Source organism: Paramormyrops kingsleyae, chromosome 1 (genome assembly GCF_048594095.1).
Source record: "Paramormyrops kingsleyae isolate MSU_618 chromosome 1, PKINGS_0.4, whole genome shotgun sequence".
Taxonomy (NCBI): domain Eukaryota; kingdom Metazoa; phylum Chordata; class Actinopteri; order Osteoglossiformes; family Mormyridae; genus Paramormyrops; species Paramormyrops kingsleyae.
The window spans coordinates 17,019,121-17,046,428 of NC_132797.1; the positions used below are offsets into that span (position 1 = coordinate 17,019,121).

Here is a 27,308-nt window from a genome sequence, read left to right on the forward strand (position 1 = left end):
GCTAAATCCAGCCACGGTTATAGCTCAACTACTGGGAGGGAGCAAAAACGTGGACTGGCTGGGGTTCGCTGAGGACTGGGTTGAGAAACACTGTTCTAATGGGTGAGGGGGACATTGTTGCAGATAAATAAGCCATAAACTTCATAAGTATATCACTCTTTAAGGCTTTTTCAGAAGGGCCTCGCTTGACTGATCTCCTAACCCTAATGCTGACCTGTCTGTCTGAGCCTGTTTCAAGCTACTAACCCATTTCATCTGCTTCCTGTTCGCACGCTAGACACTGAGGACTTGAGCTGGAAGGTAAGTGGTGTCTGTGAGTGGCCTGCTGGTGTTCAAGTGTCAGGTCCTTTAACCACTCCCTTCATGTGGGGGGGCAAACAAACCTAATAGTCTGTGGATGTGGATGCTGTTTCTATGGCTGCTCTATTCATGTTGTGCTTCCCTTGTAAAAACACTGGTACTTTCCTCTGTTTTGGACTGATGTCGAAATGAAGATGGCCGATGTATGCATAAACAGATACAGTCAGTCCGGTTACAATACGACTAACGCGTTCCTGAAAAATCACATTCACTAAAATCACATACTAAAATACACATATGCAATGGGGAAAAATAGGGTTAGGTGAATGCGACTTAGTAACTTAACACCAAATAAAGCTAATTAAATAATGAAAACAGCACTACAAGTGGCCAATAATATAATTAGCTGCATTTTAAATAAGAAATAATACTGATACATTAATAAATTATATCATAAACATCTCCTATGGGTCTCAAGAGAATTGGCTAGTAACCACTTCAACCGAACGCGCCGAACTTGCTAATTGCTAAGAGGCGAGAGTAGGGATGGCGAGCGTAGGGATGGCGAGCGTAGGGATGGCGAGAGTAGGGATGGCCAAAATGATGCCTTATGAACCATTTATTGTATTTTTTGACCCCACTACATGGTGCTCTTGGTTTAGTTTTCGGCATATTTTAAGCCCTTTTTCAAACAGAGAGCACCATCTAGTGTGTTCAGAAAATACAGGAAATGGTTAATGAAGCATGGTTTTGGCCATCGTTAGTCGGGAATAGTGATCCACAGCTATCGTGGCTGGGTACACACACAACACAAATACATCGGATTAGATTATGTGGAGGACATAGCTATAGACAGTCTATGAAAAGCAAATGTAAGTGAATTAAAAAACGCGGCTCTGTTTTTATATTATAATTTGTCAAATACTTTTAGAGTTTTAGAATCTAAGACTTTGACCTGTGGAATGCGTGGAGGTACAAAAAGTTTGATTCTTTTAGATATGAAAACCAGTTTGAGAGATTCACTGAAAAGAATGGGCTCAAAAGAACGATTTGTTCATGAATCGGACATCACTATCGTTCACTTGGGTAGCTGTTTTTGTGTGCTAACCACATTGCATTATAGTTTGCATAGTGCTTTTCTCTCCGACTGAAAATCACACCAATTTAAATGCAAATCCACACTATTTCAGACTTGGGTACTAATGTATCAATTACATTAGAACAGCTTTGTGGTGATTGTACTGTATGAATTAAATGATTGTATATTGTAAGAAAACAATCGTCTTTACAGGATTAATGCGAAATATCACCGATCAGGGGAAAAATATTCTCACACCGCCCGTGAAAAATATGCTGTTATTTCAGGAGACGGCCTTTAGTTTCTGATAGCTAGAGTCAAACACGACATAGGAACATGTTCAGCAGCTGACCCTCCCTCTTCCAAACTCATTTATTTCACTTCCAGCCGTCATCCGTGGCCCTGGAACCGAGCTTGTAACTGCTTCAGCTGTAAGACGTAAATGTCAGATACATGGGTACCTTTTCTGCCGAATTCCCTAATTGCGCACCTTTGCCCTTTTGAGACAGTGGATTTTCGGCCTATTTGGACCGCCAAAGCTGTTTGTGTTCCTCTCTGCTGCCGTGCCGCTGCAGTACGGGAGAACACCAGTATTTCTGTGCAGCATGGTGAACTTGATGCTTTTCATCACAGCGGGTCCCCAGAGCCAGGATATTTGTGCTGATTGGCTAATTAGGTGCTTTGGGCTGGAGAGTGAAAGCTTAGACGTGTTTAATGGTGAGCACACGAGGCTGACAGGGTCCCCTCACTCACCTGTGAAGGGGTGGGTCATTCCCAGTGGTGCATCTCGGCAGACCGACACCATGTGACTGGTGTTTTAGCTGCTTCTCCAAGTTCAGGTCCGGCACCTTCCTAAAACCCAGATGAGCTTATCTCCATGTTGCATATATTTGACTAGAGACATCAGACAATATCATAAATTTTAAATTAATTTAAAAATATTTAATCTGTCATGGTGTTGAATTAAAACCACATCCATAAGACACTCAGATTGTCTGTAACGTTGAGCACATGAAAATGCCGATCAAACATGTCCAACCACGGATAAATTCAGTAGGTGTGTTGGATCAAATCACATACATAATACATCTTTGTTCTAAATCTTTAACTATCCAGAAGAATGGCGAAGCTGCAGATACACCTCCAGTCATTTCATTCTCGTTTTTGCTTCTTATTTTCTGAAGCGATTCCAGCATGGCACACAGGAGACGCTTACTGATTGGACTCACATTCTCTTGTTTTTCTGAAGTGATTTCTGAAAAGTTGCCAGATTTGCCAGAAGTCTCTACTTATCTGCATCCTTATCCTTAGTGATTACTATAAGATTACCATGCTTCCTTTGACCTCCACCCTTTTCTAATCTTATTTTAGTTCTGTTTATAGCTCCAGTAGCAATTTTAGACAAAAAAAGATAAGATAACAGCACCCATTTTCCAATGCCCATTGTATATAAGGAAAAAAACAGACATTCACACTGGTGGGTTCCGTTTACGTGACAGGAGCTGCTGGAGCATGATGAGCGCTGCGCTGTATGTAAAGAGGAAGGCGATCTGCAGCCCTGCCACAACTGTACCCGCGCCTACCACCTCGACTGCCTCCACCCACCCCTCAGGAGCCCCCCCAAGGGCCCCTGGTCCTGCCCCAAGTGCCAGAAGAAGGTGGGTCTCCACAAACAGCCTTTACCAGCCATTCTCTGAGGCATGTGGCAAAACGTGTTTTTAAGGGAAGATCATGGCTGTGTACACCACACTAATTTAATGTCCTATCTAATAATCTAGTGTCCAAACTGGGCAGCTCTGTCTGGGTATAGATACATGTCAGCTGTAAATACAGAGCCCCTGCCTTGCAAATATTTTACTTAGTGTTTGTTATTAAAGAACTCCATCTCAGTCCTCTCCAAAAATAATCACCAAAAAGGCAGGTAATTGTTCATGAGAGGATCCCTGCTTGAGCTGAATGGAGGCCGTTCCAGAGTCCAAAAACAACCTTTTAAAAAATTGCTGGTATCAGCGATTTTTCTTTGGAATGTTTGCCGAAAGATGGCTTACTGTGAACAGTCTTAAAGGTGGGAAATTGCTCATTCAACTAAGAAGAGAACAATAGAATGTTACTATGTATTATACTGTTTAGTAATATGTAGCCAATCTGACGCTACCTTTACTTCGATCAGCTTTTTAAACCATTGGTTAATGGACTGAGTAATATTGTCTAAGGTTTGCTACTTAATTCTGGAGCCGTCACTGTAATTATGAGCCTGTGAGCCTCTTGGTAACTTGCCTCATTAGAAAAGCAGCTTGTTGTAATGATTCGACATAGACAGCTGTGAAAGCAGCCCGGAATGTGTGACCCAGGATACCCCACAGGTTCACAAATCCCTCATTGTCTCATTTAAGCTCTCAGATATAAAGAACACATTGTCTCTAATGCGGAAGTTCTGCCCTTGCAAGATAAAGATTGACCTCTTTATTTCACGTGTTTCTTACTTCCAGGTACTGAACAAAGACAACTTGTCATGGCCGCAGAGTTTCGTTCATTCATATGTAACACACAAAACAGGTAAACAAGCCCATGAAACAATAATTCTAACATTTATTAATAAGGATGCAAGTGTTCAGGGAGGTTCAGTGAGTAGGTCTGCTGCCTCGGGCTTCCAGGGTTTGGGGATTGAATGCTGCCTCTCTTCTGTTCAGTGGAGCTTGCATGTTTTTATACTGTGACTGATGTGCTCTCCATGGTGTAGCCTCATACGCTGTCTGGGATAGCCCCCTACCCCCCTACAGGCTGTGTAGTTGGTCGGAAGATGGTTGGGAACATTAATAACACATTAGAAGTTAAACATTTGAGGTAACTTTGTAGGATGGAAATCCTTGCTGGCATGCTGGCTTAGAGAGAGGAAGGCAGCATCCGTCATGTTAGTCTGCCTGTGCTCTTATGCAGTGAGAGAGGAGGAGAAGAAGAAGCTGATGAGGAGGAACAGCGAGCTGAAGAAAGAGTGCGCCCTGCTGGAGGAGCGGGACCAGCAGCTGAGCGAGTCGCTCACGGTATGTCAGAGAAGGGGTGTGGCCTGTCTGCAGGTCATGTGACATGAGCATTTGAAACTGTGTACGGTAGGCTGACAGGTCAAATGACGTGAACGTGGCACTGCCTGCATTCTGTGGATTGACAGGTCACATGGTACGAATGTGGTACTGTCTGTGTATCCTGACCAGAGGTGGTAAGTTCAGGTCCAGAAAGTACAAATCCAGACCAGAATATTGTTTCAACCAACCAGTTGAGTACTCTGTGACCATGACTCTTTATACTAAACTGGCTGGTTGAAACAAAACCTTGGTCTGGATTTTTACTTTATGGACAAGATCTTTCCACCTCTGATCCTGATAGACCTGCCCTAGCTGGAGTCTACCACCCACTGATGGTAGTCTCATTCTTCAGTACTGTTCAGATTGGAAGAGAACATTGACACTTGCAACATTAAAGGATGCTAATTTGGAAGTTTTGTTTGGCTCAGAGAAGTAATCAATGGCTCTCTGGTCTGGTTCAGAAATGCATGGACATGAAGAGTGGCCTTCTGAGCCAGCAGAAGGAGACCCAGGCCTCTCTCGAGAGGCTGAAGGCTCTGATCCGGCTCATCCAGCGAGACCAGATGATCCAGGTTACCATGACAGCTACTACTACCACCGGGGCGTCCCTCCTCTCGCTACCTTGGATCAAGCCTTCTGGCACAGTGACAGCGCCCCCTGCTGGGACCTCTACACTACTTCAGAAGCCCCTGCCACAGACCACGAGCAACAACTGACCCCACCTCGGTTCCACCCATCCAGACCCTCGCACCTTTGAGCCAAGCAGCCATCTGCCAAATCTTTGGCCACACCCTAACTCATCCCAGAAACAGACTCGAAAAACGCGTCTGTGGTAATATCAAACATGTCCGTTAAAAGGGAAAGATTACGTTTTTTTTAATGAGCTGTTGTGGGAACAGAAAGGACATCCCATGAGGTCTTCAGCAAGTATTTTTTTAAACACCTTCAGTGCTTATGAGATTTTTTTTTTTAAACGTATCGATTTTGTTTAATGTTCTTGGCCTTAATGTATTTATGAATTTTTAAAGCAGGATCAAACGCACGCCTGTTGCAGACACGGGGGAAAGCCGTGTCGTGGTTTTAACATGTCAGGAGCTGTAACGAGCAAACATTCTCGGATATAGGGAGAGAGACCGATAGCGCCTAGAAGTAGAAAATAGTCACAAATAAATGAGAACAGTGGAAGTGGAATTGGGCGGCGCGCTGAAACAGTAGCCAGCCTTAGCCGCTTACGTACCCGAACGTCTCCAGGTTCCTTTGGGAGAAGGAGGGATCAGGACCGAGTTTGGGTGTCATCACATGCATAAACATGAGCCTTCAAACAAAAACAGAGAATTACATTTTTCAGTATTAACATAGTTAAAAAAAAGAAGTATTTAAAATTACTACGAAATTTAGCATTTTTTAGTGAAAAATGTAGTATTTTCTTGCTTGTTGATAATGTAAAATGAAGTATTTGAGGAGAGGTTTGCTGTACAGAAATTGAATTGTTAATGCTGGTTTTTGTTTTTTTTATCATTATTCTTCAGATCTTGTTTGTGGTTGCGATCAAAAATAGGTGTTTTCCAAAAGTAATTAGTCATTCCTGTAGGTGTGCTACTCTGCATCCTGTCACTGTCCTTCCTTTACCAGTATAGGAATTATGCCAAAAAACCCGTCATTTTTGTACTGGAAATTCTTTTTTATTGTCTGTTGTCTTTCGTTTATTTAGTCTGTCATCTTCTTGTTGCATCAATGCACAGCACAGCTGTTTTTTTTTTGTTCCTGTGATTTTTTTATTTTTGAACATGACATTTTCCTGGGGAGGGTTCGCTTTGAGGAGTTTTATCTACGTGACAATTCAAATCCACACTGCCTCAAGGAGCAATCAGTAATTTCCTGATGTTTTCTGCTATTTTTTTCCCAGTCAGAGGACACGAGGACACTTCCTGGAGTGTCCGTTTCAGGGGGACAGATTTTGCTGTGAACGTTGCATTGATTCCTACAGTTAGTCTTCCTGCTACGCCAAGGTTTTTGGGAGGACAGGGAAGGTGTCATGGCCTCGCAGCCTCCCTTTCCGCTGCTCCACATGCAATTACGTTCAGCCTTCACAGGAGGCAATGATATGGCCGAAAATGCTTTGGTGAGAAGGAAATATCCGATAACGATAAACTTGGTCTTAATGTTTTTCCACATTTTTTTTATATTACAGATCAAATTGCTTATTTGGATGCAGACAATTGGAATACAATACTCATATGAACCGAAACACCGACTGATACGAGGGCTAGTTTTTAGGCCAGAAAGGCGCAGCCACGTAAAGCAGCAGGTTGTGTCTCCCATGCGAGAAGGGGGGAGACATAAATCTGCGTGAGCACCGTACGTCGACTCTGCAAAAGCCTTTCTGTGTTCTTTATTTTCACTGTCCATGTGCAAAGCAGCTGGAAAAGTCCAATGACTGTTGAAAGGATCACAGATGTTCTGTTGTGCTGTTTGTATGGCAGTCAGGTTCTCTGGGGAGATCTGTGTGTACGTCTGAGGTAACCCGGAGCCTAGGCAGATCTCTCTGGAACACGTCACAATTGGGTCTTCAAGGGCACCATTTTCTAATTTTTAAGCTTTATTTCTTGTTGGCCTTTCAAAATTCTTGGTCTTGAGTAATTCAGTTGTCTACGCAAGACAGTTCTAGAGGGCCTGTACATTTCCCTCTGCAATTATTCCCTTAATTAATCTTGGTCGAATTCCCACATTTAGGATTGAGCTAAACGAACGAATGCGCGCACGCACGCACACACACACACACACACAACAATAAGCAACTAAAACCTTTTCCCAGTATTTCCAGTTCATCATCCAATAGGAAGCACTCTTTGTGAAGTTGGAAGTTAAAGGGAAAAAACCCTGCACTTTCCTTTCCACGTCCATTGCTGATTTGAGGAACATTAACCTTGGAACAAAATGATAGCAGAAAGAGAGCTGACAGCAAGTTTACAGAGGAATGAGAGAACAGTGAGGGTTCACAGCAAGCAGTCAGTGACAGATGTTATAAATCACTTTAAATTTCAGTTGCCGATTTTAGTGAGTGGTTGATTTTTTTTTCGGACAAAAATGATCTCCTATAAGGAAGTCCTGTGGACCATGTGACTGACATGGCATGCAACGTGCAGAGGTCTGGGAGGAGCAAGACGACGGCTGGAGGTGGGCAGTTAAAAGCAAGCGGATGGAAAGCTGACAAATGTAGAGTGAATCTGACACATATCAGTCGCCATCCCGAGCCACAGACTGTCATACGCCTGTAGGAATTTGCCTGTTTTAGGGAACGCTGCTGCGCTGTAGGAGCGGAACCAGGAGCGAGGAGAAAAAGGCTGGGGATAATCCGGAAACGGGAAAACCCCCACACCATATCAGCCCTCCGCGTCACGACAAGAACACACTCCCACGCGTCGTTTAAACAGCATGTGTCCCCGGCTCTGTCAACCATTTACAGAATTCTCCGGAAGAAACTGTGCAGCGTAATACAGATCTATTTTAATACACTTGACGCTACGTTGAACAAAAATGAAAGAAAAAAAAAGTTTTATATTCTTTTATCAAGGAACAATTGAAAAAAGGAGGGGGAAAAAGGGTTTGAAAGTTTATCGTTTGCCAATTATGCATTCAGACATGGCTCGCGAAAAGCTTGAAGCATTTCATTTACTAGGGAAAGACGACAGGAATTTCTCTTGGGACTATTAAAATCGCCTTTCTTTGTAATTAAATGGGGGACTGTCCAGTAGAATGTGTACAGGGAAAGTGTTTGTCCTACATATGCCAATGTAGTTTTTTTTTTCTTTCTAACGTATTAAAGATCAGTTAATTGAAATTGATGACTGATGAAGCCTAGTCTCCATTTTTTTATATGGAGTCCTTTGAGAAACAAACTGCAATAAAACAGCTGGACAGCTTTTCAAGCTCGAGTTCATGCTGGGAAATGGATGCTGAAGATGTACGTGAGCTCAGGCTGAACATTGTGTGTGCGTGCCATGATGGCCAGGAATCCCATTTGTGGTGAGACCTGCGTTGCAACTAGGAAGCCTAGGGAGAAGCTCTACATTATCGCAACCCTGAACAAACCAGTGTGTGCTCTGTAAAAACCAGGCATGTTATGCTGCCAGCCACTATTAAAGATTCACGTCCTGCTGTGTCATGTAGTTTCTAGTCACACAGGGGAAAAAATACAACTGACCCTATTAAAAAAAACTAAACCCAAGCCTGACAGATCACAAGCCAAAATGGCATGTAACAAGGATACCCAGATCTCCTATATAGGGAGTAACTGGCTTTGACAAGCGTGACAGCGAAACACCCCGAGCGTCACTTAAGGTCAGGCTGGAAGAGTGGGCAGAACTGTGGCCCAGCATCCAGAACGTTGTGGGCTCAAGTCCCAACCCTGACCCTGTGTAGAGGGAGCTTATATAATGGCCTCTTTGGATGGATTTCCTCCAAATGCTGTTCGATGCTCTGGTGTCTCTGCCTTGCCCGTATACCGTGTGACTGCTGGAAGCCCATCCAAGGTGCCCCCTGCCTTGCACCCTGTGCTATCTGGGATAAGCTCCAGGCTCACTGTGGCTCTGTACTGGATGGGCCATTATGGAAGATGGATGGATGCAATTAAGGTCAGCAAAACTGGGATTCAAAGCTGATATACCTGGGGAAAACAAAATCAAACAGAATTGGTTGAACATTTATATTAAATAATTTTTACTCATTAATCTGAAATTGGTCCTGCTGCAAGCTTGAAGTGGAAAACCCCCCAGCCTATAGTAAAGTAAACGAGCACAATGGATAACCAAACAAGTTTATTGTAGTGGCCATTAATTTAAACAGCACAGTCAGTTACGTTCTCAGTCACCTGCTTGTAGTAAGAGGAGCATAATGAGGCAGGGTGGCTTTCTGCTAATGAACTACCCCCCCCCACCCCCAAGCATAGATGCAGGCACTTCCACCCTCCCCAGAGTACCACCCCTTCTCATTCTATTGGCCCAGCTTACCATCTACAGACCTCAACCTACGCCTGTTTGCCCTAAGGCAGCAGTTTAAAAGACCTGCTCTGTGATTCATAGAGAAAGAGGGGAAAAAACACACTCCTTCTCTCTAGAGGATCAGCTCTGCCGTATTTGGACCAGGAAGCAGGTAACTGAAACCCCTGTCTGCTTATATCCAGTGTCCCTTCATCATTGCTTTCCATCTGATGAATAGGCCCCCTAACACAGTCTAATCACATATTACTGACCCTGGATCAGTCGCCCCCAAACCACCTCTGTCCGCATGAAGGTCTATATGCATACAGGAGGACAGCTGGGCGGCCGGTGATGAGAAGAGGTCACATGGTTATGCAACAGCAGGTCAGGGGGTGCAGTCACCCCATCCCGGCCAATTAGAAACTATAAAGGAACACTTCAAAGATGAACCACAACTTGGAAAAAAAACTGCACAGAACACTGACAACGTCACAAAACACTCTTAACTACTGCCTCAACGGGTATAATAAAAATATTAAGTGAGGAATGAAAACGATACTCAACTTAATATTCACTAGGCTACCAAACTATACTCGGACATGTATCAGTGACCTTAAACATAGAAGAAATGGGATGGTAATGTAAAGGTAAAGAATACTATTAAAATAACAGTGCAAAAACCCTATCCGTCCTGCAGCAGAATAACAGTTGACAGATCCTTGCCTTCATTATAAGATCTCATACTGGGGGAGTGGTCACTTTGCGATACTAATGCTGGTTTAGCTTGGGGACAGGTCTTGTTTCTGGTGTCAGGGGCGGACACGGCAACACCTGGCCCACTAGCATTCAATGTGGTCCAGAAGAAAGTTGAGGCCTTGCCGGTGATGGCATGATGGCGGCCCCTCAGGGCAGCAGCTGCTGGGCAGTTGACCGGGAGCTGAACACCTTGGGGTAATGCTCGATGATGAGCTCCGTGAAGATGTTGATGGGGGTCAGGGCGCCGAGTGACACAGAGCCGTGGTTGGGCCAAATCAGGTTGACGCCAAACACACAGGCCAAGTTGGACGGGCTCATCTTGTTGATGATGCTCTCCTGAGAAACCTGGAAGTTGAAGGACAGGAGGAAGACCAAAAGAGATCGGAGAAGGATGACGACAGTTACCAGACAAACCATCTCTGTTCAGTGCTGCCAGAGCTACTGAATCATCACACTGTAATCCGGAAACGTGGCACGTTTTCATAAACCCCGCGGTTCATTCCCTTCCGGGAGCCCTGGCTGGACCTTGCCAGACGCCTCCCGTACTCGTATTACCTGTTGGACTGTCTTACGCAGAGCATGTTGTACAACACATCCCCCAAGACGACGACATACAGAGCCCCCACCCCACCAGCTTCCAATCTGACTTCCTGCTTACAGAATAGCAGCGGACTGCATTGTGAGTCATTATCCACTATTCTTCCTAATTAAAGCGGCTTGTCATGGTGACTAATTACTCCAGTGGGAATAACCAGGGAAGATTATTCAGTTTTACAAATTGATTATCCACAGGGTTCAAGCAGCACTGAATGTAGATGAAGGCATGCTGGTGTGCCAATTCATACTTAACTACGAAAACTGAAGTGTTCCTCCATCTGCCGCGTGCGACACGGAAACGGTAAAATTACCACAGTTACTCTCACTGCTGATTAATTTCACAAACCAAATGATTAAATTATTATTTAATTGCATGTCTGTAACTAACAAACACAGTACTAATTAAATTATCTGTATTTACTGAACCTTACAACTGAAAATGCAGGAACTGTCCTGCAGAGGGCAGTCTGCTAATGCCAGTTCTCCCCACACAGATTCTCCTGGGTTCAGCAACTATGTCCCAGGTCTGGAGGCTTCCCGAGTTCCTCTTGGCAGTTTATTTATAGGCCTAACCCACCAATCTCTGTGGGCTATTGGACTCAGTTGTCCTCTACTGCTATATAGGACAGAGGCAACACATGAACGTCACACACGCTAAACCATGACAACCTAAGACCAATGGATAGAGCTCTTAATGCAAAACTGCCAATGTAGCTTACATGCAATTGTATATTGTGAGGTATATCTTACTTAGTATTCTCACCAGACACCCCAAATAGGCTACAAACAATCGCAAAAATAAGTGTAACAAAGGCCTGTGATGCAATGTGAAGCAATTTCGGCCCACTGGCAACATCCTCACCATGTGCAAGAAGCAGATCAGGTACTTCAGGACCAGGAAATTGTGTTCAGGGAGGTGCTCGACCATCCGCTTGCAGGTGGTGACCCGCAAGCTGCTCTCAATGCCTGTAAGGCAGACGACAAACATTCTATTTTGAGTCACACCATCGACTGCCTGGTACAGCATGAAGTGTCCATGAATAACAGTGAATTGAACCATCACACTGGGCTATGGAAGGCACATAGAGTAGGAGATCTGACCGATCCCAAGCTGATATCTATTCGTGCGTTCCATTTACCCTCGGAACTCGGATTCCGAGTTGGATTCCGAGTTTTGAAGCCGGAAGTGACGACATGCGCGCTGCCGTTTCTCGGAGATCCGAGAAATATCTCGGACAGCACTGAGGATCCCGAGTTCAGAATCCAAGATGGCTGCGCCCTTTATCAACAAAAGGGAAAGTTGTAGTTTTATACTGTTTAAGCACTACTTCTCATTTGTGGCTCATTAAATCGGTCGCACACACTATACCGTCCAACTTATCTGTGGACGTGTTGCTACGTTGTTTTATACGTGAAGCACCGCGCGTAATGTGTTATCAACTGATATTGCTAACAATGGCTACCAATTAACCGGGCTAGAATTGGATTTCATGATTAGTTGGATTATTTGTCAGATTTAAGGTAGTTCGGGCTAATTGTAAGTGAATGAAGATAAAGGCCATTTAAACTGAGGTACCTTAAATCCGACAAGTTGTCCGGCTAAGCAAAAAATCTTGCTTTTTCATATGGGTCCATGGTATTGCTACTTCTGTGGCAGATGGAACGCATCCGACTCGGTTTTCTCGAGTTTTTAGCGGATGTGACATAATATCGGAATCCGAAAATCAGATCCCGGGGCAAATGGAATGCACGATAAAGCTCCAAGACCATCATAAGCATCTGACACACTAACTCATGATGTCCTGCACGGGGTTGTAGAGGGCGAAGGTCAGCAGCGGTTGGGGCAGCTCCCTCAGGAAGGTCTTCAGGATGACAGCTGGGATGTGGACATCTCCATAATGGTCGAAGTCCACAGGCTTCCCTATTAAAGAGAGAAGCCCTGTTGCTCCTTGCATGTTCCAGAAGGTTCAGTATTGGGTCTGTGTCTTGCTAAACAATCTTAAACGTACACATCCCTGCTCACATGCTACGCAGCGGTGTTGGCAGAACCAAACAAGCAGACCCATATTACCTGACAGGCTATCTACAGGAAAGAATAAACCAATAAGCAAGAAGAGCTAATTACATGAGTTACATCTAGGCCTGTCACGATAATTATGCTATGGACTTATCGTACGATATACGGACATAACCTTAATTTTTTCTGACCTCGATACTGGCAAATTGTGTTTATGTCAGTATGAACACTCCCAACATTCTAACCAGTCACGCTACATCTGCCCTCTTGTCTGCCGTGTCGCAAGCGCTGATTCATACGTCACGTGAAAGCGAACGCCACAGCACACGCGCCTCAGTGCTGCACTGTCCACGGCTTTAGCTCAAGTAACGATGCGTTTACCTTCGGGCCTCTTGTTTAATCAATAGAAATAGGCAACGGCATCACATCGCAACATTTTGTAGTAGCCTTTTAGTATTTGTATTTCTATAATTAGAAATAAAATTACTAAAACCTAAAGTAAAATATATAACAACTAAATACCTTTACATCTTTAAAATGAAAACTAATGAAACCGCGTCTAAAATTAAGCTAGATTTAAAAAAAAAAAAAAATACAAAAACTAAATTAAAGACCAAAATGACAACACTGACGCAAAAACGCATGGGTATGGCATTGCATAGTTGGTAGCCATCTAGGACTCTCTATAACTTTGTTGCAAGGATTCCTCCAATCTGCTAGCCATTTTTGTTACCATTTTGATCATAGGGAGTAGAAAAGTTATTTATATACAATCTTTAGTCAGACTTCCTGTTACTTTTCCCCTGGCTTACATAAGACAAACGAGAGGAGGCCATTCGGGCCATCAAGCTCATTTGGGGAGAACTTAACTAATAGCTCAGAGTTGTTAAAATCTTATCTAGCTCCGATTTAAAGGAACCCAGGGTTTTAGCTTGCGCTACACTAGCAGGAAGACTATTCCATACTCTACCTACACGCTGTGTAAAGAAGTGCTTCCTCAAATTCATTTTAAAATGTTCTCCCGCTAATTTCCACTTATGGCCACGAGGTCTAGTATTTAAACTAATATTGAAGTAGCCATTTGGCTGAACAGCATCCAGACCTGTTATAATCTTATAGACCTGGATCATGTCCCCCCTTAGTCTCCTTTGCTCAAGGCTAAACAGATTCAGCTCAGCTAAGCTCTCCTCATAAGACATTCCTCTAAGACCAGGAATCATTCTCGTAGCCCTCCGTTGCACCTTTTCTAAGGCAGCAATGCCCTTTTTAAGGTCATCACTGCATCACTGAGCCTCAGCAAAATTAGGTTCTATGTTGCCTATAAAGGAACAAATTACTTCCGTGCCAAAATGTTGGATAAATAATGCAGGCTTTGTTAACAGAACCTGACAGTTCTTTTTATCTATTTTTGGTAGTGTAGTTTGATTTGTTTTATTTATTTAGAATATTTACTTTTTTGACTTTCCAATTCCAAAGTTTTCTTAATTAAAAGCTCATTGGTCGTTGAAAGGGTGTACTCACAGTATTATGCTATTGTATTACCATTATATCAGTGGCATATGATCATAAAATGCAGTCATTTCTGGGACAATATGTCGTCCAACAGTTATCATGAAAGGCCTAGTTACATTGAGGGTACCAATGCACCACACGCTTTGGGGTCATCCATCCAGCAATCAGCTGAAGTTTCTGAGCTTGCCTTGCACAGGAGGATCAAGACTGATCATTCCCAGCGAGTCAAGGACTGAACTCAGGCCAGAAGTGACACCTCAATGAGCATAAGGTACTTAAAAATCTTCAAGGAGCCACCATGTTACACAAAAGCCTTTTAAAGAACAAAGAGCAATATGATGGAATTGAGGACTCCCACATCCTCATACACGGCTAGACTGATGTGCTCCGCCCCATCCCACGCCAGGCCAGGGAGCACCTCTCACCCAGGTTGTAGAGCTTCTGAACTTCCTTGATGTGCTGGACACGAGCAGACCTCCTGAAAACGCCCTCAGTGCGGAGCCCTGACAGCAGACAGACAGGACACCACTTCTGAATAGGGGAACTACTTAAATGAACACAATGAACATGCTCACACACACAGGTTTGTAATTGTATCTTTGTGGGGACTCATTTCTATGGGGAATATTATAATCCTAACATGACGACCATAACCCTTACCCAACCCTAACCTTAACCATAAACCAAACAAAATACGAGACTTTTGACATTTTTAGTTTTTTGATTGCATTTACAGATCCTTGTGGGGACCTGAAAAATGGTCCCCACAACGTCAAAATAACAGGGTTTTATTACATTGTGGGGGACGTTTGGTGCCCACAATGTAATATAAACATAATACACACACACACACAGTCCTGCTTATTTAGTTTTTGCCCACTATTACACCAAACAGGAAGGAGGCAAAATTACATTTCCCCCCATTAACATTAGGAAGCTGGGTCAGAAAATGTTCTGTACAGTGATGAATTCATGTGACCGGTAAAATGAACTGTATGCATCCAAAAACTTCCCGTAAGCTGGGCAGCATCCAAAGGCCCAAGATATGAACAACAACAACAATCTTAACACACACAAGATCTACTTAGTGTATTAGTCAAAATAACTAAATCACTCCTAGCACTTACCCCATCTGGAGCAGGCCTAAGATTTGTAAAAAGTAAATGTAGATTAACAATATTATCATATTATATTTAAAAAGAATGTCCATTTGAATAATCTGAATTCGAAAAACTGAAGTCCATATTCTGTAAAGTGGCCACACAGCACTGTTTCAGTAATTAGCAAAATAATATTTTAATATACTAATAAAGTTATTTGCTTCTGTACTTGTGAAAACAATAGGTTATAATCTTAACAATTACTCATAACATAATTAAAATTCAAAAGCAGTAGCCAGGTTTCCCATCATAAGACTCCTGGGTTAGCAAAAGATAATCTGCCTTCCTGGTAGCTGATTCTACATTGGAGCAAATTCTGCTGTAGCAACTGAAGATAGTGGTTTTCATGAAGTAGTTGCAGCTAGAGAGATACTGATGCTCAAACATGTTTAGCTTATCTTTGACAGCTTTCTTCACTGTGTGAAAACACGCCATTTCTTTCGCAACGATTTGCGTATTCCTTCCCTCTTAAACTCCCACAAATGTATCTGGTGCTTTCTGCAAACACACCGATAATCTGAATCTGACTTGTGGATTGCCGGCTTCTAACATGATGCTGGACCTGCTTGAGTGGCCTTGTTAATCTTTGCAAAAGCAGGTAAATGCTTAGTGGTGTTGCTGTCTTTCGTTGTATCCTTACTGCAGAAAATGCTGGTGACTTCTTTTGAAATTTCAGGCTCCTTTTTCTCGTTTGTTTTGACACAAAAAGTAGAATAATAAAAGAACAGCAGGAGTCGTCTTCTCAACTAGGTTACTCCTCTGTTGCAGAAATTAAGCTGGTCACTACACGAATTAATGTGTGCTCCAGGCCTAGTTGTAGGATATATTTCTCAATTTTTTGATGCCATTATACACGTCTGTGCAACTAAATTGCAAGGCTACTGATTATCAATTCAAAACAAAAATTATGTTGTGCAGCACAATTGTTGACAATGTAAACATGGTAATATTACCCAAAACGGGCAATTTAAATACACTAATTAATTAGAATGAAACAGATTTAAAGTGAAATTTCAAAGCAGATTATAGCAGACATGTTACCTTTCTCTTTGAGGTACGCGACGGTCTCAGATATCACCAATGGAATGATCATGTCTTGGTTTTTTTCCCGGATGCTGAAGGGGAGAAACAGGTACGGACCCGTAGCGTGAGCGTACACTCTTTTTTTCTTCCCTCGATCCCACAAGAACAGAACCTAAGCGGGGGCGTGGGACTGACACTTACTACTGCAGGCTCACCCCGAACTGCTGGGTGGGGAGCGGCGGTCGGGGGGGCGGGACCTTCATGGGGGGGGGCAGGCCGCCCTTCTGTGCCACACGCAGCTTTTCGTCATGCCTGTGGGAAGCAATAAGACGTCACACTAGTCACATTTCAGGAGAGGAACTGGAGTCCCGTCACATTAAAGCGTCCTGTCGGGAACCCCTACCTTATCATCACAGGTCCTTTGAAATACATTTATTTTATTCAGGAAATTTGTCAGAAGCGACGCATAAGTGAGGCGAATGATACATTAGCCAACTAAGCATAAGTGCAGCCAGGCTGAGCTTCCTGTGAACGAGCAGTAACAGTGTAAGTAGCACTGGACCAAGAGCAACACAATACACTACAAACACAGAAAAAAACAGAAGACACCTATTCAAATTAACACTCGTAACACTAAGAGCATTCACAGACCAGCGAATGAATCATATGGCGCCTCAAAACAGAAAGCCTATCCCAAAACTGCGAGGATCGATTTTCTATTTCTATATTTTCGTACTAGTAGGGTTCATTAAAATGCAGTCAGTCATCTCCAGGGCCAGCCCGGGGTGTTCAGGCACCCTAGGCGAGATTCTCCTGGGCACTCGCTCCTTTGCGCCCCCTTGCATATAGAGCAGGCTGGCATTGCCCATCTCTGTAAGAGGATAAGAGGTGCTTTGGCTACAGGAGCGCCAACCTCAAAATCAGAAGAACATACCGAAGGACATCAGGGGGAATAATGAGCTGGTCGTAGTTGAGGTGCTCCCTTAGCTCGGCCAGGTAGTTGACATATGTCAGCTTCTTCCCAAACTTGTGACTATGAGAAAAGAAAAAAGTCAGTGTGTGTAAGTCACGTTCCAGAAGCCAGCGAGTTCTCAATCTCTGCTGTGAATCATTGTAAGAGACGTGTGGAATTACCTGATAACAGGCTTGAATATATTCCATAAGACTCTGATGAAGTTGGTTGGATGAACAACATACAGGGCCTTCAGGTTTTTCTTGTATCTGGTAACAAAACATCTCATGTGAGAAGGTTCAAGCTGAATATCCACCCAGCAACTCTGCTCATGCCTTAACACTAGCTCTGCACATCTTAACGCCACAAAGAAGGATTTTTTTCCCCCCAATTTAGTTTCCTAACTTAAGTTTTTAAAAAGTGCTTTGTAGATTTTATCACCAATTGTATGAGTAATTGTTTCGGCCGGGGGTTCAATTTCATTTTAAATTTTGCGTCTCATGCTTTTAATTTTGCTTTCATTTTGATGGATGAAATGCAAGAATGCAGGAATGAGGAAGGGAATTTCAGAGGACCTACTTTCGGTCAAACTCCTTGTAGGCATTGCTCAGCCAGCGAAGCGAGGGCTTGTTGGTGCTGCGTAGGCCATAGTGGAAATAGACTATGGTGTAGTCGCTCTCCACGTACTGGTCCAGGGTGTACTTCAGGTACCTGCAAGAGGAACGGTCATGAAGAATAATCCAAGCCCCTGACTACCAGAGAAATGCACAGAGGAGGGAGGGAACTCAGAGACTTTGCCTCTTAAAGCCAAACCACAAGGATATTGCCCTCATTCTGGTTCACAGAAGGGCACAGTGGTCAGGAAATTCTTCTGGACTTTCATGTCTAGGATGGCGGGTTCCACAAGGTTCTTTACAGGAGTGCAAGGAGGACCAATAGCTTTAACAATAAAAACACACTACAAAACAAGTAACCAAAACAAAACTGGCCAGGACTTTGTCCTGGTAATTAAAAGACTATTATGGCTACGTACAATGTAAAGCAATGGTCTATCTGATGAAGACTCAGTAGAGATTTCTGTATTTATTATTGGTTAAATTGTCACAGAATAATGGAATAAAGTAAGAAAACACCGTAAGCAAGATGTCAAGTCAAGATGTACCAGTTACCGTATTTTAATAAGCTAATAAAGAGATGACTGAATACCAACGATTTTTGCAGATTGCACTCACATGCACAGCAACTCAGATCTGTTAATGTAGAAGAGAGAAGGCACCTCTGCACTTACTCCAGAAGCCGTTGGTGATTGAGCTGGTGGGAGGGGGGCATGCAGCAACAGCTGAAGATAATCAGTTTCCTGCCGTAGTTGTCGTCTCCTGGAGAGAAGGTGTCAGTCAGCCTGTCCCTGCCTCTCTGCAGCATCCGCCTCATCACACCTGTCTGCTTAGCATCATCCAACTTCCCTGTCTGCAGACATGCTGCTTTCCAAGGTGCCACTGGCTGAATGACTCACGTGGCACAAACAATGCTACTAGAGAATGTAGTATTTCTGTTAAGCTGTATTAAATTAAGGTACATACTATAGTACAATGTAAAGAAGAGTAAAGCCTCTTCTACATAAGGCTTCCAACTCTTGACAAATGTCTTGCTATTAAAGAAATCAGTAGTCATTCTTAGCCAATTAATAGTAGACTAATTAGAGTTTAATGTGTTTGCATAGTTTATTAGTAAGAGTAAACAGTGAAATTAGGTTTTGCACAGTCCTGGAACAAAAGCATTAAGTTCAATGGTATTTATACGGCGAATTCAAGTGAAGTATAAAAACAAAAGGGTTATTATGATCCCAGTTGGAGTGGAAACCAGAACACCTTGCCGCAACTAGGATGAAAGTTTGCCTCACTCCATGTGAATTCTGCCAGCCAAAACAGACTTTTTCTACCTTCCCCGCCCCTCCTGCCCAGGGCTCACCTGTCACTTGGAGGATGCCATGGCGTGCCACGTCGTAGTATGGGTGGGACGTGTCCTGGCTGCTGGGGACACCAGGGGGCGCCAGCGAACGCCCTTCCGGCTGCTCCTGCTCCGCCTCATCTTTCTGCAGTTCTGCAAGGCACAGTAGGCGGCCGTTACTCACTTTAAAAAGACTTGTGACTGTGTTACATAATAGCTGCACTGCCACAGCATTGCTTGGGATCGAATATCACAAAGCTGGGTGTCGTGTATAAACTGCTTTGCATAAAATAAAATATCACCAGTCTAGTGTGTTGCTCAGTTTTGGCACCAAAAGCCAGATCTGAACCGGAGCAGTCATTTGGGACGGGGTGGAGTACAAACCTTGGCTTTTCTAGCAATTACCCAGCATATGAAGCTCTTGCTTGACCACAGCTCACATTTCCTTAGCATGCAAGGCATAACTATTAAGAATTATGACTTTAACATACAGTATCCTTGTAAAATGATAATTTAGGTTAATTCCCATCTTTGCAGATAGCATCTATCTATCTATACATTCATAGCAGCCATTCTTCCACAATCGCAGTTACAAAGTTTTGTTGACAAATCAAATGACTATCAGTATTTACCCAGACTCTGTTTTCACAGTCAAACAGGATGTGGTTTGGAACCAGAAAAAACATTAAAAACCCCACCAGCTGACAAATTCACCAAAACCAAATGATACAGCAAAAATGACTTTTCTCCAAATGTACTAAAGAAGAAAAGAAAGCTTCTGGCTTGATTGCAAGGGAGAAATGCGACTTCTACAGCAAAGTGTCTCGAGATGCAGAGGGGTGACCAAATGTCAGAAATCCTGGTACATTAATAAGTCAGCGGACAGCGGCAACAGGAATTCTACAACCATCTACAAATCCCAGCATGCAATGCCTAAGCAGCACTGCTCATATCGTGGGCGGTCCCAAATGCTACAATGTTTCATCCAAAGAAAAGCAGTCAGAATGACCACGATCCTGCCATCACAGCAGTTGGCCATCTACAATGTGCGGAAAGGCGGGTCCATCGCCAAGCCCTGGGGAAAATGCCGCACCACCAACAGCCCCACGACAGCAGCTGCGCTTCAAACAGCGATCTGAAAGCAAGGACCCCTCCTCTCTCACCAAACATGCCATCAAAGGCTTTGCTGCAAAGAAAAACAAAACTGTATCACCAGTTTTAAACGCGAGTCACCTCCCTATTCCCGACACGAGGCGGCAGCTCATTCCAGCAGCCTGCAGCGTTTTCCAGGAAAGCAGTCTTTAGGAAAAATTGGCTCTTGGGATATATTAACCCTTACCATGGACCGCAGAGTACATCTGAACAAGGCGGGGGGCATAAAGTCACGTCTGTTTCATATGAAAAGCTGATACAAGACTTTGCTTAAAAAACAAGGATATATTCAAGCCTTCATGAAGATTTTTCAGTTTGCATTAAATTATTTGCAAGTCATTTTTCCCAAGATTGTTCATCACTGCATTTTAAATGATGCCCTAAACGTAACCCCGGCAACCAACCTGCCCCCCTGCCCACCCCCATTATCCTAACCTAACCCTGAATCGTGATATGTGGATTCAAAAGACTTATTCAGTTTGAAAACGATATCACATGAGAAAATGATATCACATGACAAAAGCGTGGTTATTATTTCTATTTATAAATATACAAGTTGTCTTTGTCCACTAGACAGAGACAAATGAATGGGCAGGCAGACAGAACTGATCCTGAAAGAGATTACAGGCGTTACAACATAAATACAACAAGGCCATTACAGGCACAACATAAATAAACACTAGCAACGAGAAGACAATTAGGCCGCTTTTCCACTACACCAAGTGCCGTAATTTTGGTACGGTATTTTTGGTACTTTCGTTTTTTCACTGACTTCCGGTCGAGGACCAGTACCAAAAGTTCCAGTATTAAAAATGTCAGACCAGTTGGGGGACTTTGGTACCTCGGGGTGTGACTACCTTTGTCAACTGGTTATGCAAATAGCCTGCTGCTGAAACACAATACAAACGCCACCTTGCAAGCTCAGAAAACAATGATAAATGAGCTAAAAAAAAAAAAAAAAAGTGTATGTATACATATATAGTCATGTGAAAAAAGTAGGACACCCCATGAAATGTTTAGTTCTTTATTAAGAAATAACAACATATCAATATTAAATCTTCTTTCAAATCATATCTGTAGATAAAAGTGATGTAATTGTACCACCTATGCAAAAGCAAGAAACAGATTCACTTATTTAACAGAAGAATGTAACTATGATGCTAATTTCCACTGAGGAAAAAGTTACGGACACTCGCATTCATCATTATTTCAAATTCCTATAATTAGATTCAGGTGGCACCACATCAGGTGAAAATGATTAGAACATCGCTACAGAGCTTTTTGGTGGAGCCTGTCTTATTTAAACCACAGATATTTAGTTTGGTTCGCTCTTGATTTTTGAAGTGAGTGGCATCACCATGGTGAGATCCAAAGAGCTCTCAGGCCTTCAAAAGAAGCTAGTAGATGCATATGAGTCTGGGAAGGATATAAAAAGATCTCAAGAGAGTTTGGAATCAGCAATTCAACTATCTGGAAAATAAGTTTTAAGTGGAGAACATTTAAAACAACTGCCAACATGGCAAGATCAGGCCGTTCCAGCAAGAGCAGACTGCTGAAAGAATTCTTAAACCTAAAATGTCATCACGGGACATACAGGATGCTCTTGCCACAGTTGATGTCAAGGTACATGCATCTACCATCAGAAAGAGACAGCACAAGTTTGATTTACATGGAAGGTGTGCAAGGAGGAAAACCTTGCTGTCAATACAAATATCAGGGCAAGACTGAAGTTTGCCAGACCACCTAGACAAAGACCAGGACTTGTCTTTGGAACAATGTGCTTTGGATAGATCAATCTGAAATTGAATTATCTGGACACAGTAACGGAGGACATGTTTGGCATAAACCAAAGACAGCTTTCGAGCAAAAGAACCTCATAACAGCTGTGAAGCATAGGGGTGGAAATGTCATGGTTTGGTGCTGCTTTGCTGCAGCAGAACCTGGCCAGCTCACCATAATAGAATCCACTATGAATTCTTCATCATATAATAGGGTGCTTGAGGACAATGTGAGATCATCTGTCTAGAAGTTGAAGCTGAATTTGGGGTGGACCATGCAACATGACAATGACCCAAAACATTCAAATGAATCTACTAATGGAGAGTTCTGGAATGGTCAAGTTAAAGCCAGAATCTGAATCTTATTGCGATGCTGTGGGGTGATTTGAAATGGGCCATGCATGCGAGACACCTTTCAAACATCATACAGCTTAAGGAATTCTGCATTTGATAGTGGAGAAAACTTTCTGCCAGTCAATGTCAGAGATTGATATATGGTTTCAGAAACATCTTATTGAGGTTATTTCAGGCAAGGGGGGAAATACTAGCTATTAGGGCACAGGGTGTCCTAACTTTTTCCTCAGTAGGAATTGGCATCATACTTAATTACTGTTAAGTGAATTTGTTTCTTGTTTTTGCATAGGTGATGAAATTACATCACCTTTATCTACAATAATATTGATATGTTGATATTTCTTAAGTACTAAATATTTCATGGGGTGTCCTAATTTTTGTGAATATTGTGATCTGGTTGGAAGAAGAGATACAAAAAGATCAGGGTGGCATGACAGGAAATTTTTAAAAAGTATTTTGTGTAATATAGTAGGATGTATTTAATATAGTAGAATCCTATGATGCGATTTTATTGTAATAAATATTGGGGTATTTATAAAGCAAAAAGGAGTTCATAAATTTCTCACAAACCCATCAGCAAGGACGAAAATATGATCGTCTCAGAGAACGCATGCAGCGGTCATGCAAACGCAGTGGAGGTAAACTTTAAGCTGATTTTTAAAGATATTAGATATTATTCCTTTTATACCTATTTATATAATTAAAACTGCAAACCTTGCTAAGTTTTTTTCCTATGACAGAGTAACACGGTAAAACTATTTTAGGAAAACTTTAACCCCTTGTGCTAAAATATCCATACAGAACTGAAAGTAAGAAAAAGCCTGATTTTAATATATAATTTAATATTAATTTAATACTAGAAATGTAACAATTGCACATGCACAACATGCGACGTTGGTATTAATCACACGTCGTCCAACCGTAATATATTATAGCCATTTTTTAAATTCAGTACAAAATACCCCGCCTTGTGCTGTGATGTCACTCAGTGCCAATACCAGTTTTTACGCCTGTGGAAAACTAGCACTTCAAAATACTGTATTTTTAGTACTTTCTTGAAGTACCAAAAGTATGCTACCTGGTGCGGTTGAACAGATTTATTAATCATGTTTCTGTATGCAACCACTAAAGACTCTTTATAAAACAATGACATAAAACGTTGGCAAAGCTGGCCCAGACTTTAACCAATCAAAATCACAACTGCTCCAACATGGAAAACAGGCTCCCTGCTGGGGTGAGATGCAGAGGCTGGATGGCGACATATCCGATGGCCACGAACACTACATTTTCTGATACACTGGCATGAAAACTGGACAATGGAGTCACAATGGACATGATTACTCATGACTCTGATTGTATGCTTCAGGCCAAGATCAAGCCATTTAAAATACTAGCATCCATATTCTATTACAATTCCATCAAAAACAGAGCAATTATATACACTGTTTGAAATTACATCAGTGGGGGGAAAAAATCAATATTAATTAAATGAGATGAGAAGGTGAATGCTCTACCTATTTCTGCCAGCTGCTCCAGGTCAACCGCTAAGTTCATGTTGTCAGCGAATATAAAACTCTGATATGCCACCTTCTTGATAGTTGACACCACTAAAATAGAGAATAACATTTTATGACAGAGGACAACTTCAGGCAGTCATTCCCGAAGAGACGGAAAGCAGTTACAGTTCAGTTACACCAAATGAAAAACAGCCTTTCGTAAAAAATAACATGCCTTAACACTGTTTTTTCTCCTCTCTGGCAAGATCAAAATTTTATGAGTTTATTGTGTAAAAACATCTGCTGCCCGAAGCAGACACACGTCGGCAGTGGTTTACAGTCCTGCGTTTGCCTATGGGTAGATGGAAGTTTTGATAAACAGGATCATTTTACGCGGCCGTGAAAATACACGGACAGGTTGGATGGGCTGGCAGGGGCCGCCATTTTGTTATGATCGTTTTCTGACCCTGTGGGAAAAGGGGACATTTCGGCTGCTAAAAAACAAAACAAAAACAAATCATGGATGAGGTGAACCGCTTTCCCTTTCCACGCATCACCCCGGGACTCGCCTCTTCCCTGACGGCACAATAAACCTCGTAGGGCCCCCAGAATAATCAAAAACACATTATAACCTTTACCATTTACTGATAACAACATGCAACTTCATAGTATTAAGGACTTTAGCTGATGCATATACGGAATTCGCACAACCAGTGGGTATAACATATTTTCCATGTTTACTATTTTAAAAGGCGGGCCACAAATACCCTGATCTATCCGCAGCTGATAACAGTCAACATATTACTAATATACAGTATTTAACACATGGTCTTTGTGTTTGACAGACTTCTACCTGAATTGATATGAAAATGTCAAACATAGACATATCGCAGTCTCCCTTTTACGCTCCTATGTGGGTTTTAAATGACATTTCGGCAGTCGGCAAGGCTTCCGAATCACGCTGGGATTATAAGCGTGAGACTATGTGAACAGACGACCTGTCGTTGACAAATACAACTGGAAAGATTAAATTAAGTATTTAGCAAATCATTCTAAAAGTACACAATTCTGGCGCCTGGGGTTTTCTCCTTGTAATCCATGTACTCTCCCCAAATGGCTTTCCAAGTAACGCATTAGATTTATTAAAAACTGGAGTCATGATCACGATAAACACAGAAGAAAACGAATGCGAAAGACACAGACGTATAAAATGCTCATAGCAGAACAACTCCATAATACAAAATGCAACCGCCGCTGATCTGCATATATACACAATTTATTACAGCATGAACATTGTCACAATCTGCGCCAAAACAGTACCCTTAAGCGTTTCATTAATTAACGTCAGGGGAGTTACCTGAGCCCAGTCGCAACCTTGCAAATAAAACCCCACGTGTCTCTAATACATTTCGATGGAAAGAGATTTTCGAGCTATACTGATTGTTTGCAAAAACCGTCGGACGGCTATAAATCGCTAAATGCAGCACATACCTCTGGGCCACTCAGTAACACACCTCAAAATCATTCATTTCTCCAGATACTCGAACTGGCGTTTCAGGGAGGTATCGAAACTTAGAACTAACTTTGCACGCATGCGCACTTCCCTCCACAACCGTGGCCTTTTCCACTGCTGCAGAGTTGCCGGGGCTGCAGTTTTACCGCCCAGATGGGCTGTTTTGAAAATACAGTTGCGGGTAAATATTAGGAGGTTGCCGGTTTGGGGTCTGGTTTCATGTTCCATGGGGGGAAAAAATCATAATTATTATGAATTTAAGTGGCTCCTAGTGCTGAATAATACTGAATCGCAAGCCACCTAAAGTCCAGAGACGGACGTACACGGAAAGCAGGGTCGCCAACTCTCAGGCATCCGGAGTGACACTTAGGCTTTCAGACTCTCACGCAAGAAATCTTATGGCAAATCGGTATTTTTAAAACCCAAAATTAGCTACATCAGAAGCGATGGGGTAGTTTGCAAACTCTTTACACTATTTACAAGGTAATAAAACTGTTACATAACATAGATAGATCGATAGATAGATAGTACTTTATTAATCCCTCGGGAAGGTTCCTCCGGGAAATTTAGTTCCAGCAGCAGTACACTGACACATTACAGTTACAAGAATTAAAATTTGGGGGGTGGGGGAAAAAAAAATAGAATGAGTACACATATATAATATAAAAGCAGTAGGCTATATACATATTTGGTATAAAGGTTATTGTTCAGAAGATAATAAATAACAAATAGGCTAACAGGGCAATTGCACAGATCATTATTGCAGTTTGAGTTATAATAATGGTCCGGTGTTGTCAAAGTTTTTATTATTCCTGTTTCTCCCCCTATTCCTCTGTCCTCCTGTTTCCACTCCCCTTCCCACCCAGCGAGGAGTTGTACAGTTTGATGGCATGTGGGAGAAGGAGTTTTTAAGTCTATTGGTCCTAGACTTAGGGAGAAGCAACCTGTTGCTGAACGAACTCATCTGGTTGTTTATGACAGTGTGCAGAGGGTGACTGACATTGTCCATAATGTCCAGTAGTTTCTTAAGTGACCTTTTATCTGCCACTGTCACCAGAGTGTCCAGTTTCATGCCAACCACAGAGCTGGCCCTCCTGATTAGCTTATCCAGCCTGGATAAGTCCTTCCTACACACATGTATCCTCGTGTGTAGACTGCAGGTATCGAATTGAAAATCTCACTCCAGCCAGTTGACCAAAGTTGGCAAACCTGGGAAAGGGGAGTTCTTCCGTCTGTGTGACGTCATTGTGCACTGTGGTTTTAAAATGTTAAACATTTGAATGTGATCAGCATGCAAAATACCAGTTTATTTCTTTGAGATAGAGTATACTGGGATTTCAAATATTGGGCTAGTTTCAACTTCTGTTGGGTGTTTTTTAAGCAGACCTTGGGCTGCAGATGTGGGATTGGGGCGCAGGATTGGGGCGCAGATGAGATCGGCATCCAAGGCTTGTCCGACGCCGAGGCCGCTCCTGCCGTGTCTTACCCAGTTCAGGATTTTAGAGAACATATCGTATTCTGGACAAAGGTTGTCTTTTCGTCAAAGCAGAGGAGTAGGCGATCAGCTGAAAGTGCGGCGTAAAAATCCTTGGGTAATTAGGCGGGGCTTCATCA

General features: G+C 42.6%; 2 protein-coding genes across 9 annotated transcripts in view; one reads left to right on the forward strand and one right to left on the reverse strand.

Annotated features, from left to right (window-relative positions):
• LOC111833336 (PHD finger protein 21B-like) overlaps positions 1-8,303 on the forward strand; it is a 70,605-nt gene extending 62,302 nt beyond the window's left edge. For 3 of the 4 annotated variants that reach the window (XM_023791513.2, XM_072710744.1, XM_023791514.2), the window contains 5 exons: positions 278-300; positions 2,878-3,036; positions 3,868-3,934; positions 4,316-4,419; positions 4,920-8,303. In XM_023791513.2, the coding sequence (XP_023647281.1) occupies positions 278-300; positions 2,878-3,036; positions 3,868-3,934; positions 4,316-4,419; positions 4,920-5,174 (608 nt within the window). In that variant the 3' untranslated portion in view covers positions 5,175-8,303. The remainder of the gene's footprint in view (positions 1-277; positions 301-2,877; positions 3,037-3,867; positions 3,935-4,315; positions 4,420-4,919) is intronic. The other variant, XM_072710753.1, reaches the window with a different exon arrangement.
• A 959-nt stretch (positions 8,304-9,262) lies between these two features.
• LOC111833337 (rho GTPase-activating protein 8) lies at positions 9,263-25,860 on the reverse strand. 5 transcript variants are annotated; one of them, XM_023791517.2, is made up of 13 exons: positions 25,696-25,850; positions 24,200-24,292; positions 19,423-19,554; positions 18,743-18,830; positions 18,034-18,165; positions 17,637-17,723; positions 17,437-17,535; positions 16,704-16,814; positions 16,521-16,594; positions 14,745-14,822; positions 12,583-12,711; positions 11,653-11,756; positions 9,263-10,538 (listed from the first exon to the last, which is right to left on the reverse strand). In XM_023791517.2, exons 2-13 carry the CDS (start codon positions 24,237-24,239, stop codon positions 10,341-10,343), a joined length of 1,272 nt encoding a protein of 423 aa, XP_023647285.1. In that variant the 5' UTR covers positions 24,240-24,292; positions 25,696-25,850; the 3' UTR covers positions 9,263-10,340. The 5 variants fall into 5 exon arrangements, with proteins under 5 accessions (XP_023647285.1, XP_023647284.2, XP_023647287.1 ...); XM_023791516.2 differs by having other exon boundaries at positions 25,673-25,808; XM_023791519.2 differs by lacking the exon at positions 25,696-25,850 and adding an exon at positions 25,539-25,640.
• Positions 25,861-27,308: the final 1,448 nt, after the last annotated feature.

Bases quoted from the DNA above. Each gene is read 5' to 3' on its own strand.
- LOC111833337 (XM_023791516.2), bottom strand. From the start codon at position 25,706: ATGATTTTGAGGTGTGTTACTGAGTGGCCCAGAG. The intron at 19,555-24,199 runs GTAGAGCATTCA...TGTGCCTTGCAG, and splicing joins GGAGCAGCTGGCAGAAATAG to AACTGCAGAAAGATGAGGCG. The intron at 14,823-16,520 runs GTAACATGTCTG...GTCTGCTGTCAG, and splicing joins CGCGTACCTCAAAGAGAAAG to GGCTCCGCACTGAGGGCGTT.